Here is a 26064-nt window from a genome sequence, read left to right on the forward strand (position 1 = left end):
CTGACTTAGTTCTGTATCTGGTGCAGAGCACTGGAAAAGACATGAGTTATTGATATAATTTGTATTTCATATATATATATATATATACATACATACATACATACATATATAGACTGGACAGTGATACTCTATGATTATTTTAGTTTAGCTAACAAGAGATAAAGGTGTGGTACCACTGATGCTATTCTTTTACTTCCCTGTAGGAGGCAGTTTGGAGAGAGTGCAACTTATTCCCAGTGACTGAGCAGCTAAATGAGCCTGATAAACGTGAATGTGTGAGTTTGTGCGTTATGTATAGCCTAGTTCTATGAGGCACTTTGCATCTAAAAAAAGACATGGTGGTATGCAATCACACATAACAATAGATCTGTCTTCCTTCCATGAAGTAAAAGAAGAACGTGCGGTTGAACATTAGCATTTATGCGACATTTTCAGAGTACTTATGATTAGGATTCAAATAGTAAGCACAAGTTCTGCACGATGGTCGAAGTTGACCCATGACAGATGTTTTTGCAAAGTGGATGGCCTTAATTACTGGTGATGTAACATTAGAGGCTCTGGTGCACAGCTCTCTGTCTGTTTCTTCATTGTAGTCCGATACTTCCGGAGGTGGACGGACTTTTTCTTCTGAGGGGACAATAAAACAAAGCACATGGCACTGGCATCACAGAGCCTAGATTGAGATAATGACAGTGGGCCAGGAGATTGGAGTGCCCGAGATGAGTACCATCTAAATAGCCTCTACAAAGGGCTTGAGAACCCGATCTGTTTTTGTTGGGCTTTGTAGTAAAACTTCTCCAATTCATCTCCTGCTCATTAAAATTCCTGAGACTAGATGAAGTGGAAACCAATGATGCTCGCTCAAGTCCTGGACAGTATATATGCTTTAGAGTTATAACCTCAAAATCAAAGCACAATCAAGCTAATGTGCCCAAGGAGAAGAGACAAACTTTGAGAATTAAAGCAAAAACACAATTGTATTGATTAACTACACTTTATAGACCATGACTGTATATTTTAGAAGTCAAAAAAGGACTGATTGTCATAGGACAGATTCTTATTCTTAAATCCCTTTATTGATCTTCAAAGCATTTACTTCCATCCATCACCATCCTGTTTCTGAAAACCCTCATTGTCATCACTGACGGTGATTGCCAAGTAAACACTGAGCTATTTCAAGCAGCTCTGTTGTTTTATTTGATTCCACTGTTGCTCATGGTCTGGGCTTTGCACACTCCCTTGCCGGCGACTTCAAAGGCAGCTCCCTTGTAGGTTGCAACACACTGGCCGTCTGTGCGGAGGTCTGGCTGAACCTGTTCCCATACCTTCTTTTTAGGGTTCAGCTCTTTGTCCGGTTCACCTGCAATGGAGAAGTCAGATTGATATATTAGACATTCTCTGGTCATCCATCACACATGCAGGATTTATGGATCCAGTGGTGATGTTTTATGAACTTTTTGTGGTATGTCATGCCCGCATATAACCTACTCAGACAGTGTTTTAATATTGGAGTGCTAAGACACATTGATGGATGACTTTAAATTTTCCTCGATGGATTTTTCACATTGAGCATACACTGACACAATCAATATAACAAGCCGAAGCCAATAAAAATTGTGAGCAAATGACCAACAGTTATATTGATGATTTATCAGGCTAATTCTAATTTTATTCCTCCCACATGAATGGTGAATAGTGTGACTATCTACCATGTTCTATTACAACATTAGCTTTCTGAAACTGCCATTTGTTCTTAGCTGTAATTCAAAACATCTAAACTGAACTACTCAGAATCAAAATATGCATCCAGGGAAAACAATTAAGTGAAGTTCTCATTTCACGATGGCTTTGTTTTTTTGATGTTGCTTGGCACTTGTGAAAATTCAAAGTCGGTACTGGCTGGCTTCTGTCTGGTGTCAACTTTTTTCCTCTCTGCACAGCCATCTCAGGGTATGAGGACACAAATGTGTTTCATATCCCAAGGCTGTGATTTCTGCTGGTTTACAACCCCAGAGTGGCAACAATCAAGTTTTGATCAGAAGCGTGAAAGAGATTTTGATGAGCAACTTGCGCACATTCTTAAGTTCAAGCAGAAGTACTGGGCCCCATTAGTCAGGCAAATGGGGGCAATTACAACCATACATTCACACCAGCAGTGGAGTGGCTCTATAAGTGAATCTATACCACAGGGCTCTGGTGGGAGAAAAGAGGGAAACAGGAAAAAGACAAGCGTCTTTCACCCCTTATTTTCCATTATATTAACTTAAGAAAACAGCCCACCACACAAACAAACAATCAACCAATCCAGTCTTTGCTCTACTTCCACTTCTGTTTTCTCTTGAACTGTGTTTTTATTGAATTGTTTCAATATGACTCTTATTTTTTAATGTAGCATCCATAAAAATCATTCAGGCCAGCTTTTGGAGTGGCTGGGACATGTGTACTGCAGCAATGAAAGCCTTGGCTGATGGAGTCTTCCTGTGGGTACTTGGTTGGACCACAGATCCACCTTCATCATATCCTCCTCTTCAATTTTTTTCAAAGGGATCTCCCAATTTGGTTATTGTTCTAAAACAATATGTCAATAACAAGACCAATCAATCTTCCCATATTCAGCTTGGAAAGCTTTTAGAACCACTGGACTGGATTTGGTGGTGGGTTTTTTTTCACGCCACTTCGCACGAAGGACTTTGATTCTCATACGGTCGAGTTGATGTGTTCATTCGTATGTTCATGTTGTTTCTCTCAAAACAGTTTACATTAGTTGAACTTAACGGGACAGTTAAGAACTTATCTTTCCAACTGACTATAAAAAAAAAAAAAAAAAAAAAAAAAAAGAGTAGGTTAGATTCCTAGCAATGAACAATGATTAGTCTGTCAAATCAGCAGTCACAGGCCATTTAGCCACCACCAAACAGAGCTGAGGACTCCTTTAATGAGAGCTTTGAGTGGGGTCTGAGAACGCATCATGATTGGTGTCTTCAGAGGGATGTATGTTGAAAATGGCAAGTTTTTTCTGGCAGCCAGAAGGTTCAACGACACCCTTCATTTCCTAAAGACAGAGGTACTTTGTGGATACTGATTCTTTCAGTGGAATCAACTCAATGACAATCACTCAGTGGTGATGAAGCATCACGAGTGTCTGGCTGATTTGAACATCTAAGATTTATGCTAATGATTAATCAGTAATCGGGTGTTGGTACCTGGGAAGCCCTGGAAAGTAACTCTGTCCCCTGGTGCTGCTCCAGTTGGAGGATCAAGGATTTCGACCTTGTCTGGCGAGCTGGCACACATGACCATAGCCTGGGACACCACTCCTCTCATCTTGGCTGGCTTCAGGTTACACATCAGGACTGCCATGCGATTCTGCATCTGCATAGTGGACAGAAGATTAAATACATTTTTACAGTCCATAGGCCTTACACAATAGAGAAGAACAACAAATTATACCCAATTTACTGAAGCAGAAAAAAAAAAAAAAAACACCTTCAACTGATGTGGTCTGTTTGGCTTCGGGACAGAGAATTTCATAATCCAATATAAACCATAATGCCAAATACCAGTCTCTCCTTTTAAAATTATTGTGTCCAATGGGTTTATGGTTTGTTTGCCTCATTTCATAACCCAAAGAGAGCAAACAGGAAAACATTAGATGCTTGAGCCTGGAGACCTCTGTGGCTCACCAAAATTTAAAGGAAGACTAAGCGTAAGTTTCTGCCAAAAGCTGAGAAGAAGAGAAATCCAGCATTTCATCAGATGATGTATGCCAGATCTTAAGAAATAATCATACCTTTCTTTGAAGGACATCCTTTTAGGAAATGGCAACATAAATCTAAACTCACTCATGTTGCTCTGACAGAGTTTTGGTGGTAGTTTTCATTTTTCATCTGCAGGCAGTTTTGGCAAGCTGGGGATAGTGTGTGAATGTTTTGTAACGGTATTTACAAAATAGACTGTTCGACTTGAGCAATATTTCATGTGTACTGCAGACACTTGTCCTAACTGTTATTTTATGATTTGCCCTTCTCAGTCTTGTATTACTGAATATTTATCCACACTCAAAAGCACAGCCAGAAAACTTGTAATGTATCTCCTCGGATATTCCCCTCCTGCTTGCTTTGACAGAAACAGATAAAGCCTCATATAAATAAGACAGTTAACAAGAAAGTCAAACAGGAATTTGATTTTAGAGTTATTTCCTCTATGAGTAATGTACTGACAGACACATATAAAGCAGCAAATAGCACTACCTTTCTCACTGCACTCAGAGAGCACTTCTTAAGGCTGTAATACTAAATTCCACTGCTGCAACACACGCTTAGATTTGAAGAAACAACTGCGTAATATTTGTCTGTGCGCATGACAGAAACTGTGCTGCTGTTGTCCGACTGTGTTTTTTGTATACATGATTTCAGCAGGCATACATTTAAATGATGAGCACTGTCTACCTATGATGCGGAAAAGTAATATAAAAAGACTTCCTGGTCTAAAAACCTGAAGACAAATTCTGAAATACTGTCGACCATAAAAGTAACTGGTGCTTCTCATTCAGATGAAATCCTACATACAGATTGTTTTTCTTCAGGAACAGATCCAAACGAAAGAAAAATAAACCCTAATATTTGATGGAGATTGTGAATCACCAACATAAAATGTGTTTGACCACTAAATAATCAGAACAGTCATCCCAAGAAGTCACTTTTAATAGATGAATAAATTCTTATTATGACCATAGTGAGTCATGAATGTGGAAGTGTACAGCGGTGCTTTTGCGTCTAGTGAAAACGAATCTCAAGCAGAGAGCAGTTTATGAAGCTAATATAAAAATCTAATTTGAAGTCTACATCTTTCTCCCTCATGAGCAGACAGTGTAGTATGGCTATCTTATTGGCAGGCGTTGCTTTTGACAACTACAGGCCTGTAATCTGAAACCTGATGGCACATTCAGTGTGTGACTTCATTCAAGTGACTTTTAAATTTTTTTCACCTTTGCATGCAGCAAACATCTTGATAGATTCTTGAGAGGTAGCCAATGCATCACTTTACAAAGATCCCAGTTCTAACTTCTTTTAATCACATCTAAACAACTAACATTGTACCTGGTCCAGAGGTATGTGTTTGACCAGCCCGCTGACCACTGTCCTGGGTGAAGCCTCTCCCACATCAACCTGCTCCACATAGAGGCTGTCGGCATCTGGGTGCTTCTCGGCTGTGATTATACGTCCAATACGCAGGTCCAAACGAGACACATCCACCTTGGCATCCTCTTGGCTGGGAGCTGCCTGCTTTTTCTCTGCTTTCTCTCCTCCTGGCATCAAAGAGCAGAAAATAATGTCACACCCTGCCTTGAAATTTCACATTTCACTGCTTTGAATTCGGTCTATGTCAGTGAAAGTTTGTAATGACAATTTGGTTGGGTGTTGCGCATTTCCGGCACAGAATGTCAGACAGCTGCTATTCATTGTGTGCTGAAGAAAGGTTTTCTGAAGGGAGGCATCTCTGATAGTTTAAATGCTATTAAACTTAATGTGCATGATTTTATAAAAAATGTTAGTTTAAAAGCACTGAGCATATTTCAGCCAGCTGATATCTTTCCAAGGGAAATTATAAAAACAAATCATAGCTGAAACAATGCTGGGCATATGTCTGGAATCTGATTTAATTTCCTCCCGTAAATGAAAACAAAGTCCACCAATGACAGGCCTCAGGGTGGCATGCGTTTCATGTGAAGTAAGTAAAATGTTAAGGAAAAGACAATTAATTTACTTTTCCACTTCTTCCCAGAAGTATGGGCTACATAGCCTAACTAAATGACAATACCAATACCCACTTTTGGCTGAAGGTGAGCGCTACATGATACAATGACATTGCAGAATAACAGATGCTTCTTCCCAAGGAGACAAAGTACCTTTCACTGACTCGCCTGGCTTTCTTACACACATTCATTCAAGTGGATTGCACTGATCAAATGATCACACAGTCTTTAATCATTCCTCTGAGCCCACACCAACTCTAAAGTTCCAACCCTCTGCCTTTGATATTCAACATCCCTCCCTTGAGTAATCTTTGCACTGCTGTGTTGACAGTAACATTACCAGGACTCCACTAAGGTTACACATCGGTTTGTAGACTAACAAGTGATGACTGTTTGGATGAGGTGAGAACATAGCTCCATTAAAGTAAGACAGAATTTCAGCATGTACAATAGCTTATCAAGAGGTGTAAGTATCTCTCATTAACAGCTCTCTGACATCTGTATGTGAGAAATACCAGCCACTCCAATGAATTTGTCAGGGTCTTACTGCTTGTTGCATCCTCTTTCTAAATCATAACCTCATAAACACATCCAGGACAGATTATACGCGGTCTACGCCTGACAGTTCTTCTAATTAGCCCAGATAGCACATTGCTGAAACAGAACTAAATATCTGAGTGATTTGTTGCTAATTAATTGAAATTCTGTGCCAGGGATTTTTTTGTTTCGTTATTCTAAACGTATCATAAATGTAAAACAGTCAAACAGTTTAACTCCTTTATACTTCTTACACAGGGATACTTTGGTTTTTATGATAAGGGTCTTGGAATGACGCACATCCACTGAATAGTCAGTCATTCTCATATGCTGGTGACATTAGACAAGGTTCCTCACAAATCATCAAACAAATGAAGCTTCATTAAACATATTCAAACTGAGGCCCGGAGATCTTGGATCCATTAAGAGGCAGATATTGCTGCCTTATATCCATTATCACCTGATATTAGAAATTCAAATAGAGAAACATGTTTGGAGAAGGTCAGATGACATTTGCATCCAGCCAGGTGCTGATAGGAAAACTGGATCTTCAACAAAACCCCAAGTTAAAAAAATAACAATAAATTAATATTGATGAAGACAGAGTAAATCCCTTAGTGGCGAGAGGTGAGTCACTTTTATGGCTTTAATCTGATCCTGCCAGCAAACTGAAAATGAAACACATGACAAGAATGTTGCTTTATAACATGTCTAAACAGGCTTGATTTAACCGTCTAAAACTGTTTTATTGGATGTGAAAACTTCAAAAAGATTCCTAATAAAATCCTGCAATGTGCCATATTTTTTTCATTCAGCCATTACCTTTTTTCTCAGGCTTCTTCTTTTTACTCTCGTCCTTGGGAGCGGGACTCTGGACAGCAGCGGCAGGGGAGGCAGAGGGTGCCGCACCAGTGGGTTTGGGAAGGGTGGGCTTCGAACTGCATTCAACAGTGGGTTCACCTGACGGCATGGCCACCTCCCGTACTACAGGAAGGATGTATGCAAAATGTTGGTACAAAGAAAGGGTGAAAAAGTGGATCAAGGTTACGATCAGAGACTTTTTCTCAGTCATCTGTGATGACTGATGTTCTCTGCACAGACTGGCATTCTCTCAGTTGTCGTGTGAATGAAAGCACAGACAAGGGCACAGCACAACTACTTCTTAGTCGGGCCTTTTCACGCACAGAGCTGGTTGCATCAACATAATACGGTGAAATGATACAGAGGGAGCTTTATTTACACACCAAGTGGGAGGACTGCTCTCCTGATGCAAACAGTTTTGATGGGAAAATGACACAGTGTCCAAGCTGATGGAAACAAGGAAATGGAGCCATAAAGCAAGGAACAATGTCCTACAATAACTCCCCTGAAAAAAATAACCCCTCATTTAAGGCGCCTGATGTTTGAGTTCCTACAAAATCTTGTGCCTGTGTCTGACAAACATCGGCCTGCAGGCACACCACCATCACCATAATGCTTTTAATTACCTTAATTGTATGTTAAGACCTGAGATCAGGACCTTTCCGGTTTACCTTGGAATTATGGGCAATAACCTTTTAAACTCTTGACATTCCACTTTAAGTTTCCTCTCAAGGCTTTTTACATTTAGAGAAAAAAAAAACAAAAAAACACTGTGATATCACATAATGATACTTACAGCGAGCAACCCCAAGATGTCACATTTTTAAAAATATAATTACATCATTACGTCAAATGGATTTTATCTAGATATCTTGTACATTACTTTATGCACATTTCCCAAGATCAAGCTAGGCATGTCTGGAATCTCTAGATACATTAGATCTCGATGCAAATTTTTAATTAAAGCTACACAAATCAACATTGTAATTATAACAATGGAGTCCTCTTTTACCTCATCGTTTTGGTTTTTAGAATCTGAAAACTCAACTCTCATCAAACAGGTTGCCAAGTGCAGCAGACAGTTGCTTCAGTGAAAGAGCTGAGATAAACCCACTGTAAACTACCTGCTTGACAGACAGACAAAGCTAGGGGCTAGCCAGTGAACACAGTGGAGCATTTAGCAGCTGAAGAGACAGATACTTCCCTCTGGACTTGGTGGAGACCAGAACAAAGCTAAAAAGAAGAGAGTACTGAACTTACACTTGGACTTGTATAGTGTTTGTACTCATATTTTCAATTTGTAACTTCATTAGATAATAATAGGACAACCAAATCAAGTGGGTCCAAAAAGTTAATGGAGCAATAAATTCTTTGGGTTTGAAAAAAAAAATGCTTGTTTGCATGATACAGTTTAAAGGAGCCACAGATTTTCAACTTTAAGATGGTGTTGGAACAAATTTGACACTGAACTTCAATTGTCACCGTTTTCATTCCTTGGCGTTGGAAAAGTTGTTTTTCTGACTGGCTACTATTATAGTCACATTGACTAGTTTGTTTTTCTCATCTCAATAACAAATCAGCAAAGCTGAAATTCCTTTCAAAAAGGTTCATATTTATCTGTGTTTTGATTGAGCTATTTTATGCCACCTTAAAGCCATTGAAAAGAAACCCCAAAAATAAACATCACAATTAGATACAATATGTGGAAAAACACAGCCCCGGGTGTATTGGAACACATTCCTTCCACGTTCCAACACTAACATATTGAGTGCTTTTGAATAAGGTTAAATTGCTTATTTCTTCCAGTCCCCCATTTATTCCTGCAGCTTCTTTCTGGAAAACATTAAATGTGTGTTAATGTGTGTGATCTGAGCTATTTGGCCTTGAACGTATGTCAGACGCACAATAGCTGACAGACATGTTGTCCCCATCACTCTAATGGGGATTCTTGAGGCGCTATGGTTGCTTATAATAAAAACAAAAAAAGATCTAGTTATAATGGGCTGAAGCGAGAATGTACGAGATGTTATCATTGATAGTACAAACCAAACAATGCTCTAATGAGCAACAACTGACATCAAACGTTCCTAAGTCAGGCACACACAACTGCCTCTATAACTCGATATAAAGGATAACAACATCAAGGTCTTTTTAAAAGACAAACAAACATTTGATCTGCAAAGAAGTCTTTGCTGGGAACCAAACTCAGCATACCTCCCCTCCTCTTCTCTTTTTCCAGCAGCTGTTTTTTCAGTTCCTCGATGTCATTCTTCAGTTTCGCATTCTCCACCATCAGTTTCTTCTCTTCTCTGACACTGGCCTGGACGACTGCAGTGAGGGAAATTCTTGTTACCACAGCACAGGAATTAAATTTCAACTTCCCACAGGGCATTTTAAGAACCGTTTAACTAGTACAAATATATTACTTACTAAAATATGTTGACTGCTGAAATCAATATTGTGAGTCTTCTGGGCTTAAAGACGTCATGAAATTGTGAACTAATACAGTTTTCGACCCTTGGTATAATTAATCTTTCTCAATTTGTGCAGGTGATAACATTCAAAGTGTTGAAGGATATGGGATGATGGAGATGGATATTCAAGGATAGATATTTATTATTTAAACAACTGCACGAAAAATATAGCCTATCTTCCCTTCAACACATTTATTTATTTTCTAGTAAATCTACAAAATTGTAGATTTGACTGATGTGACCATTTAAATTATCCTCAGTTTTATAGAAGTGTGTTATTTAGTTCACAAATTAGTCTGAGGCCTCAGGTTTCATATACTTGCTAGTGGCCCTGTGGAAATTTTCCTCATATAGCCTTTATCTAGATAAAATGAAACTGTAACTTTATGTAAATGGACTGCATTTATATAGCGCTTTCCTAATATGCCTCTCATTTGTTGACAGGGTTGTTGTGTTTGGGTGTCAGTGTGTGGCGTTCTCTTACTGGCTTTCTCCTTCAGCAGCTGGATTTGCTGTTTGAGGTACTCGATGATCTGGTCTGCCTCAGCTGCTCGCTGCTCCAGCCTCAACAAAGGATTGTGACTTGACATCTTGAACAAGGAGCGAGCCAGGAACCTAACAGACGATAAAGATTTATAGCCATCTCACCACTATAACTGCATGATGAAAACAAGCAGATATTAAGGCTGAATAATACACTAAAGTGATTCCTTTGGGATTTATATGTGGAGTATGTTTCCTTTCATTTTAAATATAAGTAAGGGCTCATGTATAGTGAATACTTAGTAACTCGCCCTTTAAAATCAACTTGTGTGACACTATGAAGAAAGACAACAAGACTAGGTCAAAACCTAGTATATGGCTGGACCGTGTTACATTTGCATTCTGCCTAGTGCCCTTACTCTCTATGCTCACACACACACACATATATATATATATATATATATATTAAAATGTACACACAGTTGAATTCCAAATTAATTTACATGCTTTTCTCCTTCTACAAGCTGCTGCTCTGCACTCCTAAAATTTTATAACAATGATGTAATCTGACAAAATCAACATTCACATAAGTTAAAGACAATGGCTGTGCTGTGACATCGGCTACATTTACTTGTAAAATGATCACTCAGAGAAATAAGTTAAAAGCTCATTTATGTCAGCTGCCATGCAGTCAGCATAGAGAGATCTGTCTGCGAATGGAAGCCCGAGCACATGCTTCAGGGGCAATACTGGCGGCTCTCTTTTATGGAAAGTAGTTAAGCTTTGTCCAAAAACTCGCTGGATTTGTCGCTAGGTATTTTTTTGATGAAGGTTAAGAGAGCAAGGTAAGTTGGCAACACAGAGTTTGTGCCAAATCATTTTGAAAGGGCAATGACCAATGCTGAAAGTCCAACAATGGTGTAACCTTATAAGTCAGTCAGTCAATGAGTCAGTTAGTCTGTCAGTGACATTCGTGTTTATAGGGCTGGGCCCTGCTGTTGCGGTCCAGTCAAAAAGAGATGGTATTTTCAAGTACCATGCTGAACATCTACAAAAGATACATGTTTGGAGTTACAAGGTTTGCATTCCAGTACAACCCCACCACAAACTGCAGCCTCCGAAATGACCACAGAGCAGAGTCAACTTCTCTCTGACAGTCTCAACAAAAAGTGGGCATTGTAATTTCGACAAAGGTGGTATGTGTTACAGGGTTCTTCTATAGTATTACATTACATTGTTTGTTTTCCTATTTTTGTGTAATATTCCATAATACACTGTTTATATGTTGAGGCAGAATTTCAACTACTTCACTACTGTTTAATACTGTATTCCTAAATAGAAAATAAGGCACTGTGGATCCTAAATTATCCCTTAAATATGTCTGAAAGAACAATCATACTTTGACATGTTTTCCATGACATACAGCCCCAGTATATTTTAAATGATGTGTTAATGCAATTTTCATGACAAATATAGTTCTGCTGCTTCTTCAAAGTGACCTCTGTCCACAAGGCATGTTGAGAGATAATCAACACATGTTGATTTTCATAAAACTGATATTGCTGCAACATTTCAGAGTTTAAAAACCACATAAAAGCCCTGACAAGGTCCATTGTCTTTCACAGTGGTGGTATGTCATTTCACACGTGTTGATGTGACATTCAGATTTATAATCTAAAATCATACTAGCATTACATTATACATTCAATTTTGAAGCTAAAGTTCAAAAAGGGATCAGCCATTCTTGTGCCACTCAACCAAAATACAGCTGGTCATCAGTTTGGGTTTGGGGTTATGTTCCTTTGTCTTACTGAGCATGGCAAATTACTTCTTGAAGAAAGAGGAAAAGAAAGATTTTTACAGGCGGAGGCATGGAGAAGAAAACTTCTTACACATATTACAGGGAGGCGCTGGAAAACAACAGCTGGCCCAAGATGAAAACAAAATGTTGGGGGATGAGGAAATTAGAAACACAAAAGAGCTGGAGTTGATAAAATCAAGGATCAAAGCATTGTTTTTAGAGAAACTGAATTGATTTAAACAGGACCAGTGGTGGAGTAATAACAAGAGCCACAAAAAGGCTGATCTCATTTGGATAACCTCTGAAAATGGGTCCTGGGGCCGAGGTATGGTCCGTAGCATTTAAAACATGAAGAGGTCGTTGAAACTTTGAATTTCAGATGGAAATAGTCAAATGTGTTAACAATATCAAAGTGACGTGAGCTTTCACTGGCCTTCAGCCTGCCTAATGTGCCTGTCTTCACTGTATGTGAATTAAATATATCTTTGATTCATTTTCTGGTTTGCAACTGTATAAATTTAGCTGGTTAACTGCACTAAACAGAGGACAGCTGGTGTTCAACTGGTAGAAGGCAGCTGCCTACTTGCATTCTTATCAATTTACTAAAAACAGCCATGACTGTTATTTTAGTCATGCAGTTCACACAGACATTTTATGTCTAAATCTATTTTCAAATTAAAATATCAAAGGTAAGGCTGCATAGCTATGCACTGGGTACACATGTGGTTTGAATCAAATCTGTAAATTTGTTACATTTAACCACCAGCTTTCTCTGGTGCGGTGGTGGTGTGTGAACAGACCCACCAGAAGACAAGTGTTTCCTCTTTTTATGCTCCATTCCCACAGTAAAAACACACTGTAGGAGGAGAGTTCCCTACCTGTCTGCCAGCCAGACCATTGTGAAAGAAAAGTCAGCGCAGTATGCCAGCACCACCTGAAGGCATTACAAGGACTTACACATTTTAATTTATGAGATGTGTAGCTCTCACTCAAGATGTATGTGCCCTCCGCATATTCAGCCTCTAAAGGGATAAAACCCAGGCATGCTTGGCAGCCAAGAAAAAATAATTGATATTTTTTTATGTAGTTGTAATCGCAGCCCAGCAATAATTTGAGTTTGAAAAAGTCAACAGACAGAAGCTGTACATACAGGGCACTTGATGTAATCAGTCAAAATATAATGCATTGTCAAGTTGAAGGCAAGGACTCTCCCCGATGACAAATGCTCAATTCAGCATTTGTCTTCATTATTTTAGATTATATAACTATTATTGGTTAAATTATAAAATCTAAATAACATGTCAAATGGCCATCACGTGTGGCCATATTTTGTCAACATATTAAAATACTGAATCTACTACAGAATAGCAGAATATGCCTATTTTGGTCATGGGTTTCAAACACTTTCTGTAATAAAACATTTAAAAGCAAAAATCTTATGCGATGGGGGACCCTGGGAAAAAGTGTCATCAAATGGTGGTCAAATTTGTGTCAGTTTAGGGGTTTTTGATGTGAAAAAAAACTTTCAGAACCACTGTACTAGAGTGTTACTATAAAGTCCCATTAATATACAGACATAAAATGAACTGATGATAATTTTGATGGTTAATTGCTTAAGTCAGATATCATGGACAAAAACATAATATGTAATATATGTTTATAATATGTTTTTCTGTTGTAAATATGATGATTTATTAATCATTTGTTTCTCTAATGTCATGATTTATTTTATTTATACTTTATAATACAATTGTATAAAATTTGAACACGTTTGGGTGTCTGGACTCTTTCTGGACGAAATACACAATTTAAGAAATAATAATCTTGTTATTTATTTTAACCTTAAAGATAGATGAAAATCACATAATTATTCAATATTGAAACTGAACTCGTTGGCTGCAGCCCTAGTTTAGTACTGATAAAGATTATTACCTCTGTAGTTTCAGCCATTTGCAAATCAAAGTAATCAATCAAGAATGATCTTATTCCAGATCGTGGTTGTGTTAATCACTGAATTAGATTTAAATGTGTATTGTTGAGAACAGATTGCTAAACACTGAATTTAAAATTACTTCGCGTTGCGTCAGTTAAATCAGTAAGCAATTTACTGTCATGTAGCTGTCGCTGGTAAGGCACTAGCTAGAGGGTTCCTCAGACGTTACTGACAGCTCACGATTCAAATACAACAATAGTTAGTTAACGCATTAAAATAAAACACAGAGGCTTTAAAAACAAACACAAAAAACTTACATTGACTATGAGCAGCAGACCCAACACGTTTCAGGCAGCGCTGGGGGCTTGACAGCTGCAAGTGTTAGACTAGCTAGCCACAGAGAGGCTAATTCAAGCCCCCAGCGGGTAGATCTCTTCACCATCCGGATGTGAAGCAGGAGTGTTAAGCCCTCCCCGTTCGCTGGCCACATGTTCTATAGGTCGACACACAATGCAAGGCAGAAACGGCGATCGCCTGTGTGTAATTACGAGAATGAGAATTCATGTGTTCAAAAAATAACGAAATATCAATTCACGAACAACTCTGCATAAATATCATTTTGGCTGATTTAAGCAATTTTTTTCTTCTGGAAAGCGTCTTGTATCCACTACTTTGTCGCACAAAATTGACGTCGACGATCACGTTCACTCAGCTGTTCCCATCACATCGAAGAGGCAGGAAAGGATTTCATTTAAAAATATATTTTGTTATTTTAATTACTTCAAGTTCAATCTGTCGACATAACTATGCAGCCTTCCTGTTAAGCGTGAGTACATACATTTCTTCGGAGGCAGTGCACATTACATGATTGTTAATAAGGCAATAATATTCATAACTTAGCTACATACACCGTGGGTTTAGCACAGTGTGTTTTCTTTCCCGAAGTTGCTATGCATCTCAACTGTATGATGTAAATATGTTGTAATTACAATGACAGCGTCAACCTGTCACCTGCTCTAACGACAGTCTTTGCCTCAGACAACGTTAACACATTTACAAGCTTTAAGCAGTTTTAATGTTTTTAGCTAACACTGGATGGAATAAGTGGGAAACTGGATTTTCATATACCCCATTGTGCTGATGATAAGAATGCTCCTGTCATTCATAGTCATGTGTATTATCTCTTATATTATTCATGCATTGTATTGAAGACTCTCTTTCCCATCCTCAGTGCTTCAAGCCAGTGGCAGGATGAGGCCCCTCAAAGACGCTCAGCTGGGGGCCTTCACCTTTTTTGCCTCAGCTCTCCCTCATGATGTGTGTGGGAGCAATGGCCTCCCTCTCACTCCCAACTCCATCAAAATCCTGGGACGCTTTCAGATCCTCAAGACCATCACTCATCCCAGACTCTGCCAATATGTGGACATCTCCAGAGGGAAACATGGTATGACTTTCTGTCTTGCCCTTTGGTAGTGGTCTAATGATGTTGTCCTTCCATTGCATCACATGTCATATTATTTCATTTTTCAGTTAGAGATATTCTGTCCTTGATGTGTATTTTCACTGAACTTATCCAAAACATAAATTACCTTTTTATTTGAGCAATCAAGGTAGAAATGTCTCTCTAAGCCAACACTCTAGTCTTGTTTTATCCCGTTTCATCTTGTTGCTGTTCGTTCCTGATGTGGAATGCATGTTTGTTGTGTTTCACTGAGTCTGTTGTTGAAAGCTTTGCATTTACAAAAGGTGGACACAATAACATTGTGTCAGACTGCAGTTTTTGCAGTTCAACAAAACCATATGACAGCCTGTTAAATTATTATAAAATCTTAGTCAAAACTTCTATGACACAGTGTCAAAAAACACACATGCTTACTAATTATAGATAAATATCAATAAATGTTTCCTAACTCAGTTGCATTTCTTTACTTTGGTTTCTTCTTCTCCTTGTTTTATAGAACGGCTGATTGTTGTTGCTGAACACTATGAAAGCAGTTTAAGCGATTTCCAAAAACAGGGGAAAACTGCCTGGTGAGATTGTCATTACACACCTTTGTTAACCATTCAGCTGTAATTAGAGTAAATGTCACGAACCGAAAGTCCACTTTCACTGGTGAGCAGTTATTGCTAAACCTTCTAGTGTTGATAAACTATGTGATGTGTAAATGATGGGCAGGGAAATTGTATGCATTAACCTTGCCATCTACTGGCAGAGGTTAGGTTTGCATAATAACAACAGTATATTGGGATTTTCATACTTGGGTGTTTAAAATGTAGATATATTCTCCCACATATCTCTTCTCTGACCCAGTCAGCCCCTGACCCTCAAAAAGGTTTGACACACAAGTGTATTTGCGTTTGTGTTAGCCCAGAGAAGGTGCTGCAGATAGCCTTTGAGGTCCTTGAAGGTCTGGAGTTCATGAACAAACATGGTATGGTGCACAGAGCCCTCAGCGGACACAATGTGCTGATGGACTGCAAGGTACCGTTTCCCTCAAATTGAGCTGTTTTATGTACAGTATGTCTGAATGTCTGTCCATTACTGTCACTCTAAAATGGGTTTTTTCTTTGTAGGGGAATGTCAAGCTGGCAAAGTTTGGCCTTTATCACATGACTAATCATGGGGCTGATGTAGATTTTCCCATTGGGTACGTCTTTTTTCCCCTCATTTATCACAGTGAAAGGTTCATTAATGCTCTTCTGGAACTCTCCAGCTGGTTGGACTGAGCTGTCTGTTCAGGGTCGAAGGTTCACTTGTATCTGTTTGATGTTAGTCAGATAATGGAAAAAGGCAATTGACCATAACATTGATGCATAATTGCTCATCCTTTTTCATAGAAACCAGGTTTTGGGGCATCAAAATTGCTTCCTGGTTGAGGAACTGTAACCGATTGTTGGACTTTTATCCTAATCCAAAGGCCTTTGTGTTCTACCAAGTATCTCTGTGTAATATCCTTTTGCAAATTGAAAAGAGGAATGGTGGCATGTGCCCAGAATTTTCAGCAAAACATCTGGATGGAAAATGTAATGAATGTAACTGTCAAACAGTAATGTGTGTTTTTAGGAATAACTTTACATACATCTCCTAATGACAAAGATGTGAACAACATGATTATTTTACATAGTTATTGTTGTGTAACTTGAATCAGCACTGTTTAGATTGCTGGATTAAGTATTTGCTATGTGTTATTCAGAGGCTGACAAAGTAATGTGCTACTCTTTTCTGTGATCTTGACCTCAGATACCCATCATACCTTGCTCCAGAGGTGATCGCTCAGGGCTCTTTCCACCCTAGTGACCCTTCCCATGATGAATCACCTCTGCCCTCAGGACCCAAGACTGATGTCTGGTCACTTGGGGTGTTGCTCTTTGAATTGTGTGCAGTAAGAGTCCAACAAATACTATTATAAACATTCAAACCAGACTTTTTATGCTGTTTGGGTTTTGCCTGAATTTCATGCGCTGTGGATTATTTTCACCTTAAAATCGAATGCTGTGAATCTGTTACAGGGCAGACGACTGCTGCAGAATATTGATATAAGTGAGAGATTGAAATTCATTCTAACCTTGGGTAAGTGAAAAGGGCGTAATTATATTAAATACTGAGCAATATGCTCTTAAGCTCAATTAGGCTGACGCTGTGATATTGTCATTCTCAGGTTGCATGGATGACATTGTCACTGTCCTTGCAGAGGAACATGGATGCCTGGATACAATTAAGGTAGTAAAAATCATTGACTGCCTCAGTCTTAGTTATATTATATATGAAGGTTTTTTTAATTGATAGTCGTGTTTAATGGCATTTTGTAAGGAAAGAGCCATTACAGCAGAATCAGGTCACATTATTGACATTGCGATATTATCTGTACCTGTAGTGTCTGTACCTGAACTAAGGTATTGTATTACACACTCAGTTGGCAGTTTGTTAGGTACACTTAGCTAAAACTAATGTGGTCTAATGCAGCAGTAATGCAGTAAATCCTCCCTTCATGACGGTTATGTTTCACAGAGGTGTTGATTCAGCTGTTTTTGGAGGATGTAGTTTTAGTATTGCTTTATGCAGAGAGTTGTCTGTTATTTAGCCTAGCCTGCTTATTATATCTGGGATGGACAAAATAAGAGGCACACCTGCTATTGTAATGTAATACAATTCAACAGCACCTCAGAATCTGACAGAACATTTGACGCCAACTTTACTTGACCTAATGATACTTGTCATTTTCATATAGTCCCTAATTTTACGGTTAGTACTCAAAAGTGTTGATGTTTGATATCCAGCCCTGTAATAAATAGATTTTGTAGGTGTTTCCAAATGATCTGGGTTATTTGTATGTAAGCACTGTCTTGTGTCACTCACCAATCCCCAGTGCTGAATATATATACAAATATAATCATTTCCAGTAAGTCAGAATTACACAGTACTTTTTTATTGTTTTTAAACATATTACACAGATCAAGTTTCAAAGGTTTGTGGAAACACTTTTAAATCTCTCTTGATTTAGATTATTTGCAGTTTATATGGGATCTGTCTGTATTCTGTCATTATACGTATTATATGTGTTGTCATTTTTACAGCAGCTGCCTGAGAATGTTGTGGAGTTATTAAGGAAATGCTTGACCTTTCTTCCATCCAAAAGGTAAATACACTCTCTGTTTGATGTCATATCCTGTTGGAGGACATTGGCCGCTTAGGTTCCCAAAACACTTTGGTCACACATGTTATGAAGTAGTTGCGCAGCGTACATGTCAGAGAGGATTCCAGCACGCTAAAACCAACAAGTTGTATGATACCAGAATAAACAGAAGCAAGTTATTGGCTGATGCTGTGATAAACACTTTTTATGACTTAATATAATAGTTTCTAGTTTCTTTTACATGTTTTTGGATATGTTGCTGTTATGACCAGGAAGTCTTTGCGTGTATCCTCCAGGCCAACCCCTGCAGAGCTGCTGGGTGACCCTGTGTTCAGTGGGGTCTCATGCCGCTATACGCCCTTCCAGAAGCCTGTTAGCCTGTTCTCCTCTTCCCTGCGCTGTGCACATCTGGAGCTTCCAGAAGACATCAGTGACCTTTGCAAAGGTCTGCCCAAACTACACCCAACTGTGCAGTGCATGCACAGCATGAACACTGTTGTTGATGAGTTGAAATTGATGATCTTGAAGTAGCTTTAATTGGGCGTGTCAGCATCAGTTTTGACAGTAGCAGCAGACAGATTTGTCAAGAAGGGTCAAAACATCTACTCTAACTGTGAGAATCCTCTTTAATATTGAAGATGTTTTTGATATCTCAAATAACCTTTAATCACAACATCTTTTTCTTGTTTTTGAACATAGAGTTTTGTACTTTTTTTATTCCAAGCACCAGACAGCCGGACTGAAAGATAATTGTATTAAATTTCAATACTAATCAGTTCCTTACTGCAGCTTCATTTGTATTTTTGCATGTTATGACATTGTACATTTGCTCCTGCCTCTTATTTCAAGAAATTGCACATAATTTAGTTTGTTTCATTCTAAAAGCTGTGAAACCTACTGAATGTCAAGGGTACCTAACATTAAACAGGGTTAAAAAATGAAAGGCACACAGGGACTATCTTGTGGATAGGAGATACACTGAGCATTCAGCATGAGCACAGGTGTCAGATGAAATGTCATAAGTTAAATTTATTGCTGTGATATTCTTAAAAGAGTACACCACTGCTATATGACTGAGTATTTCTTGATGTCATGAATTCTTAATTCAACTTGCTGATACTGCACCACCTGTGCCTGTGGGGAGGTGTTTACTGGTGTGTGTGTGTGTGTGTGTGTGTGTGTGTGCGCGCGCTATTAGATGATGATGAAGACTACCTGTCAGAGCGGGCCATAGATGAGGTGTACCATCTGTGGTGTCTGGCTGGGGGAGACCTTGAGAAGGAGCTGACCAATAAGGAGATCATACAGTCCAAACCTCCAATCTGCACACTGCCCAAGTAAATCACACACATACATAAACACACACAAGTGCATTTTCTTGTTAATTTCATACTCACATATGGTTTTTATGTATTTATTTATTTGCTTATTTATTTTTATTTAATTTTTTTCTGTAGTTTTGTCCTGGAAGACGGGGAGTCATTCGGCCAGGGCAGGGATCGGAGTTTCTTATTAGATGACACAACAGTGACACTGTCTCTGTGCCAACTCAGAAATGTAAGACAACAAAAACATATACATGTACAATGTAAATCGAGGTATTGTGCATAAGGGTAGAAAGTGATACTCTGCATCCAGTACTTAGTGTTAAAGCCAATTTGAGAAGAAAGCAAATGAGCAAAGAATAGTTGATTCATTGATGAGTAGATCAAAATAAAATTAACTGGCAACTATTTTGATAATTTATTAATTGTTTCAGTTTTTTTAAGCTTTTCAAATTTGAGAATTTGATGCTTTTCCTCGTTTTACCATCACTGTAAACTGCGTATGTTTGGGTTTTGGACTGTTGGTCAGACGAAACAAGACATTTGAAGACGTCACCAGGGAAGCCGCGGACATTTGTCTGTGATTTCTGATGTTTATAGTGAATATATATATAATAAATAAATTGAGAAAATTTTCATTATTGTCAACTTGGAATTCTCTTCAATTAATAAGTGCTTGTTAATCACACATGTTGACAGAACTGTGCCATAAACAATGCAATATTTGTGTAGTTAAGTTTGTGAAATGTGCCCAGAAATGGGTGAAAAACACAGTTGGGCCGTGAATCTGGGTGTTTCGTAACAAGGTGTCTGCGTAACAGAACCTAGCATTAGTTTTTAAAAATGAGTTTCTCTCTGCCTTATCCAGAGACTGAAGGATGTAGCAGGAGAAGCCTATTACCCTCTGCTGGAAGATGAGTAAGCCATCTCCATCCTTAACCCACTGCTGTCATCTTCTCTTTCCTTGTCACTATTTTTCACGTCTCCCCATCATTTGTTTTGGCTTCAGTATTGTTACAGTCCCTTCTCCCTCTTTCAGACAGTCAAGTCTGTCCCAATCTAACAGCAGCCATGAGCTGTCGGCCACCGTCACGCTGCCACTCATCATCCGTGAGAGAGACACAGAGTACCAACTCATCCGCATCATCCTCTTTGACAGGCTGCTCAAGGTCAGGGCTTCATACAAATTCATAAACACACACATGCACACACTTTTAAGTTGCAAGCACTGAACACGCACATGCGATGATGCGCACAGGAAAATGTTTTTACCAGTGCCATCCCAGTGCCTAAAAGTGCTCGAACCTTTCCTGTATTTAGAATAATTATTATTTAAACAGGTCATTGTTGAATTAAAACTGAGTGATGTATTCTTTGTTCAATGTTTTGTCTTTAGGCCTATCCCTACAAGAAGAACCTAATGTGGAAAGAGGCCAGAGTGGATATTCCCCCACTTGTTCGAGGACTGGCGTGGGCTGCGCTTCTGGGTATTGAGGTAAGAGAGAAATGTATAGTCGTGTGTCGAGAAAATGCCGGGCTTTAAGTTTGTTTTGGGCAGCCGCTTATCTTACTTTTTCACACAGGGAGACATCCAAGCCAAATATGAGACCATAGACAAGGATACTCCCATTCCAACTGACAGACAGGTAGCTGTTTTTTTTTTCATTTTTAATGTACATAGCAGCAAAATCATTTATTTACATAACACTTTTTAAATTGAAATTTTCATCCAAGCATTTTGTCTGTGTGTGTGTGTGTGTGTGTGTGTGTGTGTGTGTGTGTGTGTGTGTGTGTGTATGTGTGTGTATGTGTGTGTATGTGTGTGTATGTGTGTGTATGTGTGTGTATGTGTGCATGTGCCCGCGCCTGGTGCATGTTTACAGATAGAGGTGGATATCCCACGCTGCCACCAGTATGATGAGCTGCTGTCTTCTCCTCAGGGCCACATCAAGTTCAGGCGTGTGTTGAAAGCCTGGGTGGTCTCTCACCCTGACCTGGTCTACTGGCAGGGTCAGTCGCTCCCCTGTCAATCTCTTTCACTGTCACACTCTCCCATGTCTCTCTCTCTCTCTCTCTCTCTCTCTCTCTCTCTCTCTCTCTCCCATTTGCACGATTGCTCATTGTGCTTTACATGACTGGACACTAGATGGTGGTCATGTCACATCTTCTAAACTTTGCCCCCCAGGTACAACTGTGTGACCTTACAGCAAAGTTATTATTATGAACTGTTTTAATTTTCTTTTCATTTCAGGTTTGGATTCACTTTGTGCTCCATTCCTTTATTTGAATTTCAACAATGAAGGTAAGACTTGTTAAATAGCTCACCACTATTACTGCTCCATGTTTTTATCTCAACCTTCATTCTTATGTCCTACTCCTCACAGCCCTGGCGTATGCCTGCATGTCTGCATTCATCCCCAAATACTTGTACAACTTTTTCCTGAAGGACAACTCTCATGTCATCCAAGGTGAGATATACTACTTCTTGTGTATGGAAAAGTTGTTTCTGCTCTACTGTGTTTTGCACATTGATAAAGTACTGTGATCTGAAAAACATTGTTTTTCTTGTTTTGTTCTGATTGTAATACGTTTTACACACTGCTCCCTTTTCCGATATCACCTGTTTCCACTTCAGAAATCCAGTGTTGTTGAGCTAATGTAGTCAACTGCCACTGGAAGTTAAATAATAAGTATTAAACATGGTCAGAGCATTCAGCTAAGTTCAAAAACAAATTAACATCTGCTGGCACAGAGCATCAGGCCGTCAGCTCAGTGTTGATTAAATTTTGGCTCCATGTTGCTCCTAAGCTGTGAAAACTAATTTCAGTCTGTCTTAATGGAGTTTGCAGCTGAGCCACATCATTTGGAGATAGGGAAACAAATGAAACCGCACAAGCCTGCAGAGAAATGTCACAAGCAATTCCTACGTGACTGATAAACAGCTACAACATACACCTCTTGAACTCTGTGGGGAATGTGGCTATTATCATTTCTTTCCACTGCTAGATGTCCTGGAAGGCTAGCTAATGTTTATCTGTCTGGTCAGAGCTCCTTTGTTGACTTACAGTGTGAAGAATGGCGGTAGCACAACATTACGCTGCTTGAGTTTCCATTCGAAATGAACAGAGGCTAGTTTCCAAGGTTGCAGCAGCAGTCTACCTGTAACTTTTGAGGGTTTCTGACTTTTTTTGATCGTGAAAACCACAGAAAAAAAAAGAGAACAGTCATAAAATCTCCACTTTTCTCCACATTTCTTTATCACGAGACAGAAAATGGTCCACTAAATTATCTTAAAGGATCAGATCTCATCGCATGAGCACAGGTTTATGTATTTCGCAATGCCTCTTGCTTTTTCTCTTACTGTAAAGTCCTCCTTGCTCAAACTCACTTCGTTTCACGTTTTAGTGCACATGTTGCAGTAGAGTTTAAATAGATCTTTTGCCCTTTTGCCTGTGTTTCAGAGTACTTGACTGTCTTCTCTCAAATGATCGCCTTCCATGACCCAGAGCTAAGCAACCATCTAAATGAGATTGGCTTCATCCCAGATGTAAGTTATCAAGAGTGCAAGTGTCCTGTCAAACTGAGGATAACAACATTTGTCTTTTATTGCAAGTTTACCTTTAATGGGAACTCAAAGACAGTTAGAAATTATTCCAGTTTCTGGCTCTGCACCAGGGGCAAAGTAAATGACCATCCATAGATCACTATGTATATTGTCATTGACATTTTTTGTTCCACATCCTCCTTTCCAGAATTTGTGGCCAGGGTCAAGTTCTCCCTATAGTCCACTGGTGATGATTTATACAACGACTAATGTCTGCCAGGCACACTTAATGATTGTCCTCTGCCAGACTTACCTTATTTCTCTTACTCTGTGCCACCTCTCCCTGCCCTTCACTTCCCTTCTTCCAGCTCTGCTCAGACAGTGACAAGGTTAAAGTCTCCACTGTCTCTCTAGGGTTTCAGTTAGTGTGCTGATGAATGTGTGTCACCTGTAGACCGGCCTCTGGGACATTACCCAATGAAAAGTGGGGTCTTTATCACAGAGGAGTCAGGGATCTAAACCTCCCTCCTCCTGCTCGCAGTTTCGGACGCTGTAGCTCCTTTTATAAAGTGGTGCAAGTGAAGCTCCAAACTGTGCTTGTCTGTCATAATTTGTGTAGTAAAAAAAACAGAACATCAGGGAAGATACTTTGGCTTGTAGGTGTTGGTGCTTTTTTTCTTCTTTTTTTTTAAAAACAAAACCACCCCTTGAACAGATGTCCCCTTGTGATTTAATATATTGGCTCTTCAGAGAAGAGCATTGTCTCATGATGCTAACCTGACAACTACTACATGCACTGTACTACCAGCAATGACTTGCCTCTCAAAGGAGACTCTGCATGCCTGTTTTCATTGTTAGGCCAGGATAATATTGGAACAAGCTTTGTTGATACAGCTTTTATGCTTGATGTCAATCCCAGTAATTAGACTTTACAGACCTTAAATCCCCTTTTCCTCTGTGAACTTCAGAGAACACTCTGAACTGTTGTTTTACTGAGGCAATAAATCTGTCTGCCCTAAAAGACCAAATGCCACTGCAGAATGAAATGGATTTGATTTCCCATATATCCATACCAAAACATGGCTAGCTTAATACCGTTTGTCTTTTAGAAAAAAGACAAATCTTGTGCAAGCATGCAAAAACCACCAGTAATCTTTGGAAACACTGTGGCGTTCAAGGTCTCTGCTCCACTAATGCCATAGGCAGAGAGTCAGATTGCCTGTAGCCAGTGGTTTAATTCAGGCCATTTTCAATTTGGCCGCATCTCCTCTCCTGGGTCTGCCATTTACACCTACACTAATCCAATCTGGCTGGACTTGCAGTCCTGCTGCCAAGCTGTTGAGACTGAGGCTGGAACTCAGAGTGCAGTGGTTTTCTCTTTTGCTCATCACTCCCGGGCGCAGAAGAGGGCGTCGGAACAGTCACCAGCTCCCCTGCAATTAGCTATCAATTAACTGGCTCAGATAAGCTCCAGAATTCCTGCTCCAGACCCTTTGCTGCTGAGCCACGGTGACAGTGGCCAACGATTGGCAGGTGTTAGACCGGGTGGTTAATGGTGGATTGTGTGTGTATGTGTACATTAGTAGGTGAGTGTGGGTGGTCTATAATTTCAGTTTTATGCATTTCCCCCAGGGGAGGTGCGGAATGTAGAGATGAAATAGGAGAGACGGTGAGAAAAGGGAGGGATGACAAAATTGGTGTAAAGAGATTCACTGTTAGATTTTCTCCCCATTGACTAATAACCAAACTCAGCAGTTTGTTCTTTATTGCCGTTTCTGTTTCTCGGGGGCTGTAGAGATGTGCAGCCATGTGTGCTGCTTTTCTTAAAGACAGAAATCTCTCAAGTGAGAAAGTGGTTCATTCATCTCATTTGAGCAAATTGACATGCTGAATATTAAATACAAAGAGATGCTAAATTATCTCCTAAATGTGCTTATATCTTATTCTCTTTTTTTCTTCTGTTCTGTGCAGCTTTATGCTATTCCATGGTTCCTGACAATGTTTACACGTAAGTACCTTCTCTTTGTGCTCACAATGTGGATATGCATAATCCAAAACTCTGGTATTTTGAGTCTGCCTCAGTTAGAGTAACAATAAACGAGACAGAAAAGGTCAGGTTCTCCAGTATGGACAAGTTAAGTAGGTTTTTGTGTGTTTTTTTTTTTTTTTCTCTTGGTGACCTTTGTTCCAGCTGTTAATTAATTCCCGTCCTAAGGGAAAAGGACTTGAAAGCTCAGTCCTGCGCTACCTGAGATTTTTACCAGCACATCTTTATTCATCTGTAATATGTATCTAACGGAATAAGTTCAAAAATCCCATCATAAAGCTGATAAGTCAGCTGCTCGCAGCAATTTTTCTCCTCCATGTGGGAAAAGATCAGAAAGCCAAATACCAGAGCACCAGAGGGGTTATCGTTATCACATCAGTTATCATTGCTCAGCTGATCCATCACAGGATCCACTGAGACAATAACAAATTCATGTTTCACATACAGTTGTTCTACTGAGTTAAATTTGAAATTAAGAAGCTTTAATATTTACTCATATACAGTAGTTAGATAATTTTGAGTTGCTTTACATATACAAAAAATATGTAATGATAATACCTAGATTAAACTTCCTCAAAATATATAAAACAGTCCAACTACAACATTAAAGTTCTGCTCACATGTTTTACACTTCTCAGTGTTTCATTTGATGTGTTGATCCACATGACGA

The 26064-nt window shown here is 39.2% G+C and overlaps 2 protein-coding genes across 3 annotated transcripts in view; one reads left to right on the forward strand and one right to left on the reverse strand.

Moving 5' to 3' along the window:
- Positions 1 to 1054: 1054 nt before the first annotated feature.
- On the reverse strand, positions 1055 to 14280 carry aimp1 (aminoacyl tRNA synthetase complex interacting multifunctional protein 1). The gene is made up of 7 exons (XM_022765439.1): positions 14162 to 14280; positions 10112 to 10242; positions 9368 to 9481; positions 7115 to 7276; positions 5100 to 5308; positions 3204 to 3372; positions 1055 to 1360 (listed from the first exon to the last, which is right to left on the reverse strand). Coding segments are annotated over exons 1-7 (954 nt in total). The 5' UTR covers positions 14164 to 14280; the 3' UTR covers positions 1055 to 1193.
- A 199-nt stretch (positions 14281 to 14479) lies between these two features.
- tbck (TBC1 domain containing kinase) overlaps positions 14480 to 26064 on the forward strand; it is a 47559-nt gene continuing 35974 nt past the window's right edge. The window contains exons 1-21 of one of the 2 annotated variants that reach the window (XM_022765434.1): positions 14480 to 14670; positions 15076 to 15288; positions 15803 to 15875; positions 16212 to 16326; positions 16419 to 16492; positions 17086 to 17227; positions 17355 to 17415; positions 17504 to 17565; positions 18420 to 18481; positions 18775 to 18923; positions 19677 to 19815; positions 19936 to 20035; positions 20672 to 20721; positions 20843 to 20972; positions 21200 to 21298; positions 21387 to 21449; positions 21687 to 21813; positions 22055 to 22105; positions 22188 to 22271; positions 23265 to 23350; positions 25319 to 25355. In XM_022765434.1, coding sequence (XP_022621155.1) covers positions 15096 to 15288; positions 15803 to 15875; positions 16212 to 16326; positions 16419 to 16492; positions 17086 to 17227; positions 17355 to 17415; positions 17504 to 17565; positions 18420 to 18481; positions 18775 to 18923; positions 19677 to 19815; positions 19936 to 20035; positions 20672 to 20721; positions 20843 to 20972; positions 21200 to 21298; positions 21387 to 21449; positions 21687 to 21813; positions 22055 to 22105; positions 22188 to 22271; positions 23265 to 23350; positions 25319 to 25355 — 1897 coding nt within the window. In that variant the 5' untranslated portion in view covers positions 14480 to 14670; positions 15076 to 15095. The remainder of the gene's footprint in view (positions 14671 to 15075; positions 15289 to 15802; positions 15876 to 16211; positions 16327 to 16418; positions 16493 to 17085; positions 17228 to 17354; positions 17416 to 17503; positions 17566 to 18419; positions 18482 to 18774; positions 18924 to 19676; positions 19816 to 19935; positions 20036 to 20671; positions 20722 to 20842; positions 20973 to 21199; positions 21299 to 21386; positions 21450 to 21686; positions 21814 to 22054; positions 22106 to 22187; positions 22272 to 23264; positions 23351 to 25318; positions 25356 to 26064) is intronic. The other variant, XM_022765435.1, reaches the window with a different exon arrangement.

This window comes from Seriola dumerili, unplaced genomic scaffold, assembly GCF_002260705.1.
Source record: "Seriola dumerili isolate Sdu_G_001 unplaced genomic scaffold, Sdu_1.0 BDQW01000686.1, whole genome shotgun sequence".
NCBI classification, from domain to species: domain Eukaryota; kingdom Metazoa; phylum Chordata; class Actinopteri; order Carangiformes; family Carangidae; genus Seriola; species Seriola dumerili.

Coding starts and splice junctions, on each gene's coding strand:
- aimp1 (XM_022765439.1), bottom strand. Junction 3,373..5,099: donor AACACATACCTCTGGACCAG/GTACAATGTTAG, acceptor TCCACTATGCAG/ATGCAGAATCGCATGGCAGT. Junction 1,361..3,203: donor TACTTTCCAGGGCTTCCCAG/GTACCAACACCC, acceptor TCTCCATTGCAG/GTGAACCGGACAAAGAGCTG.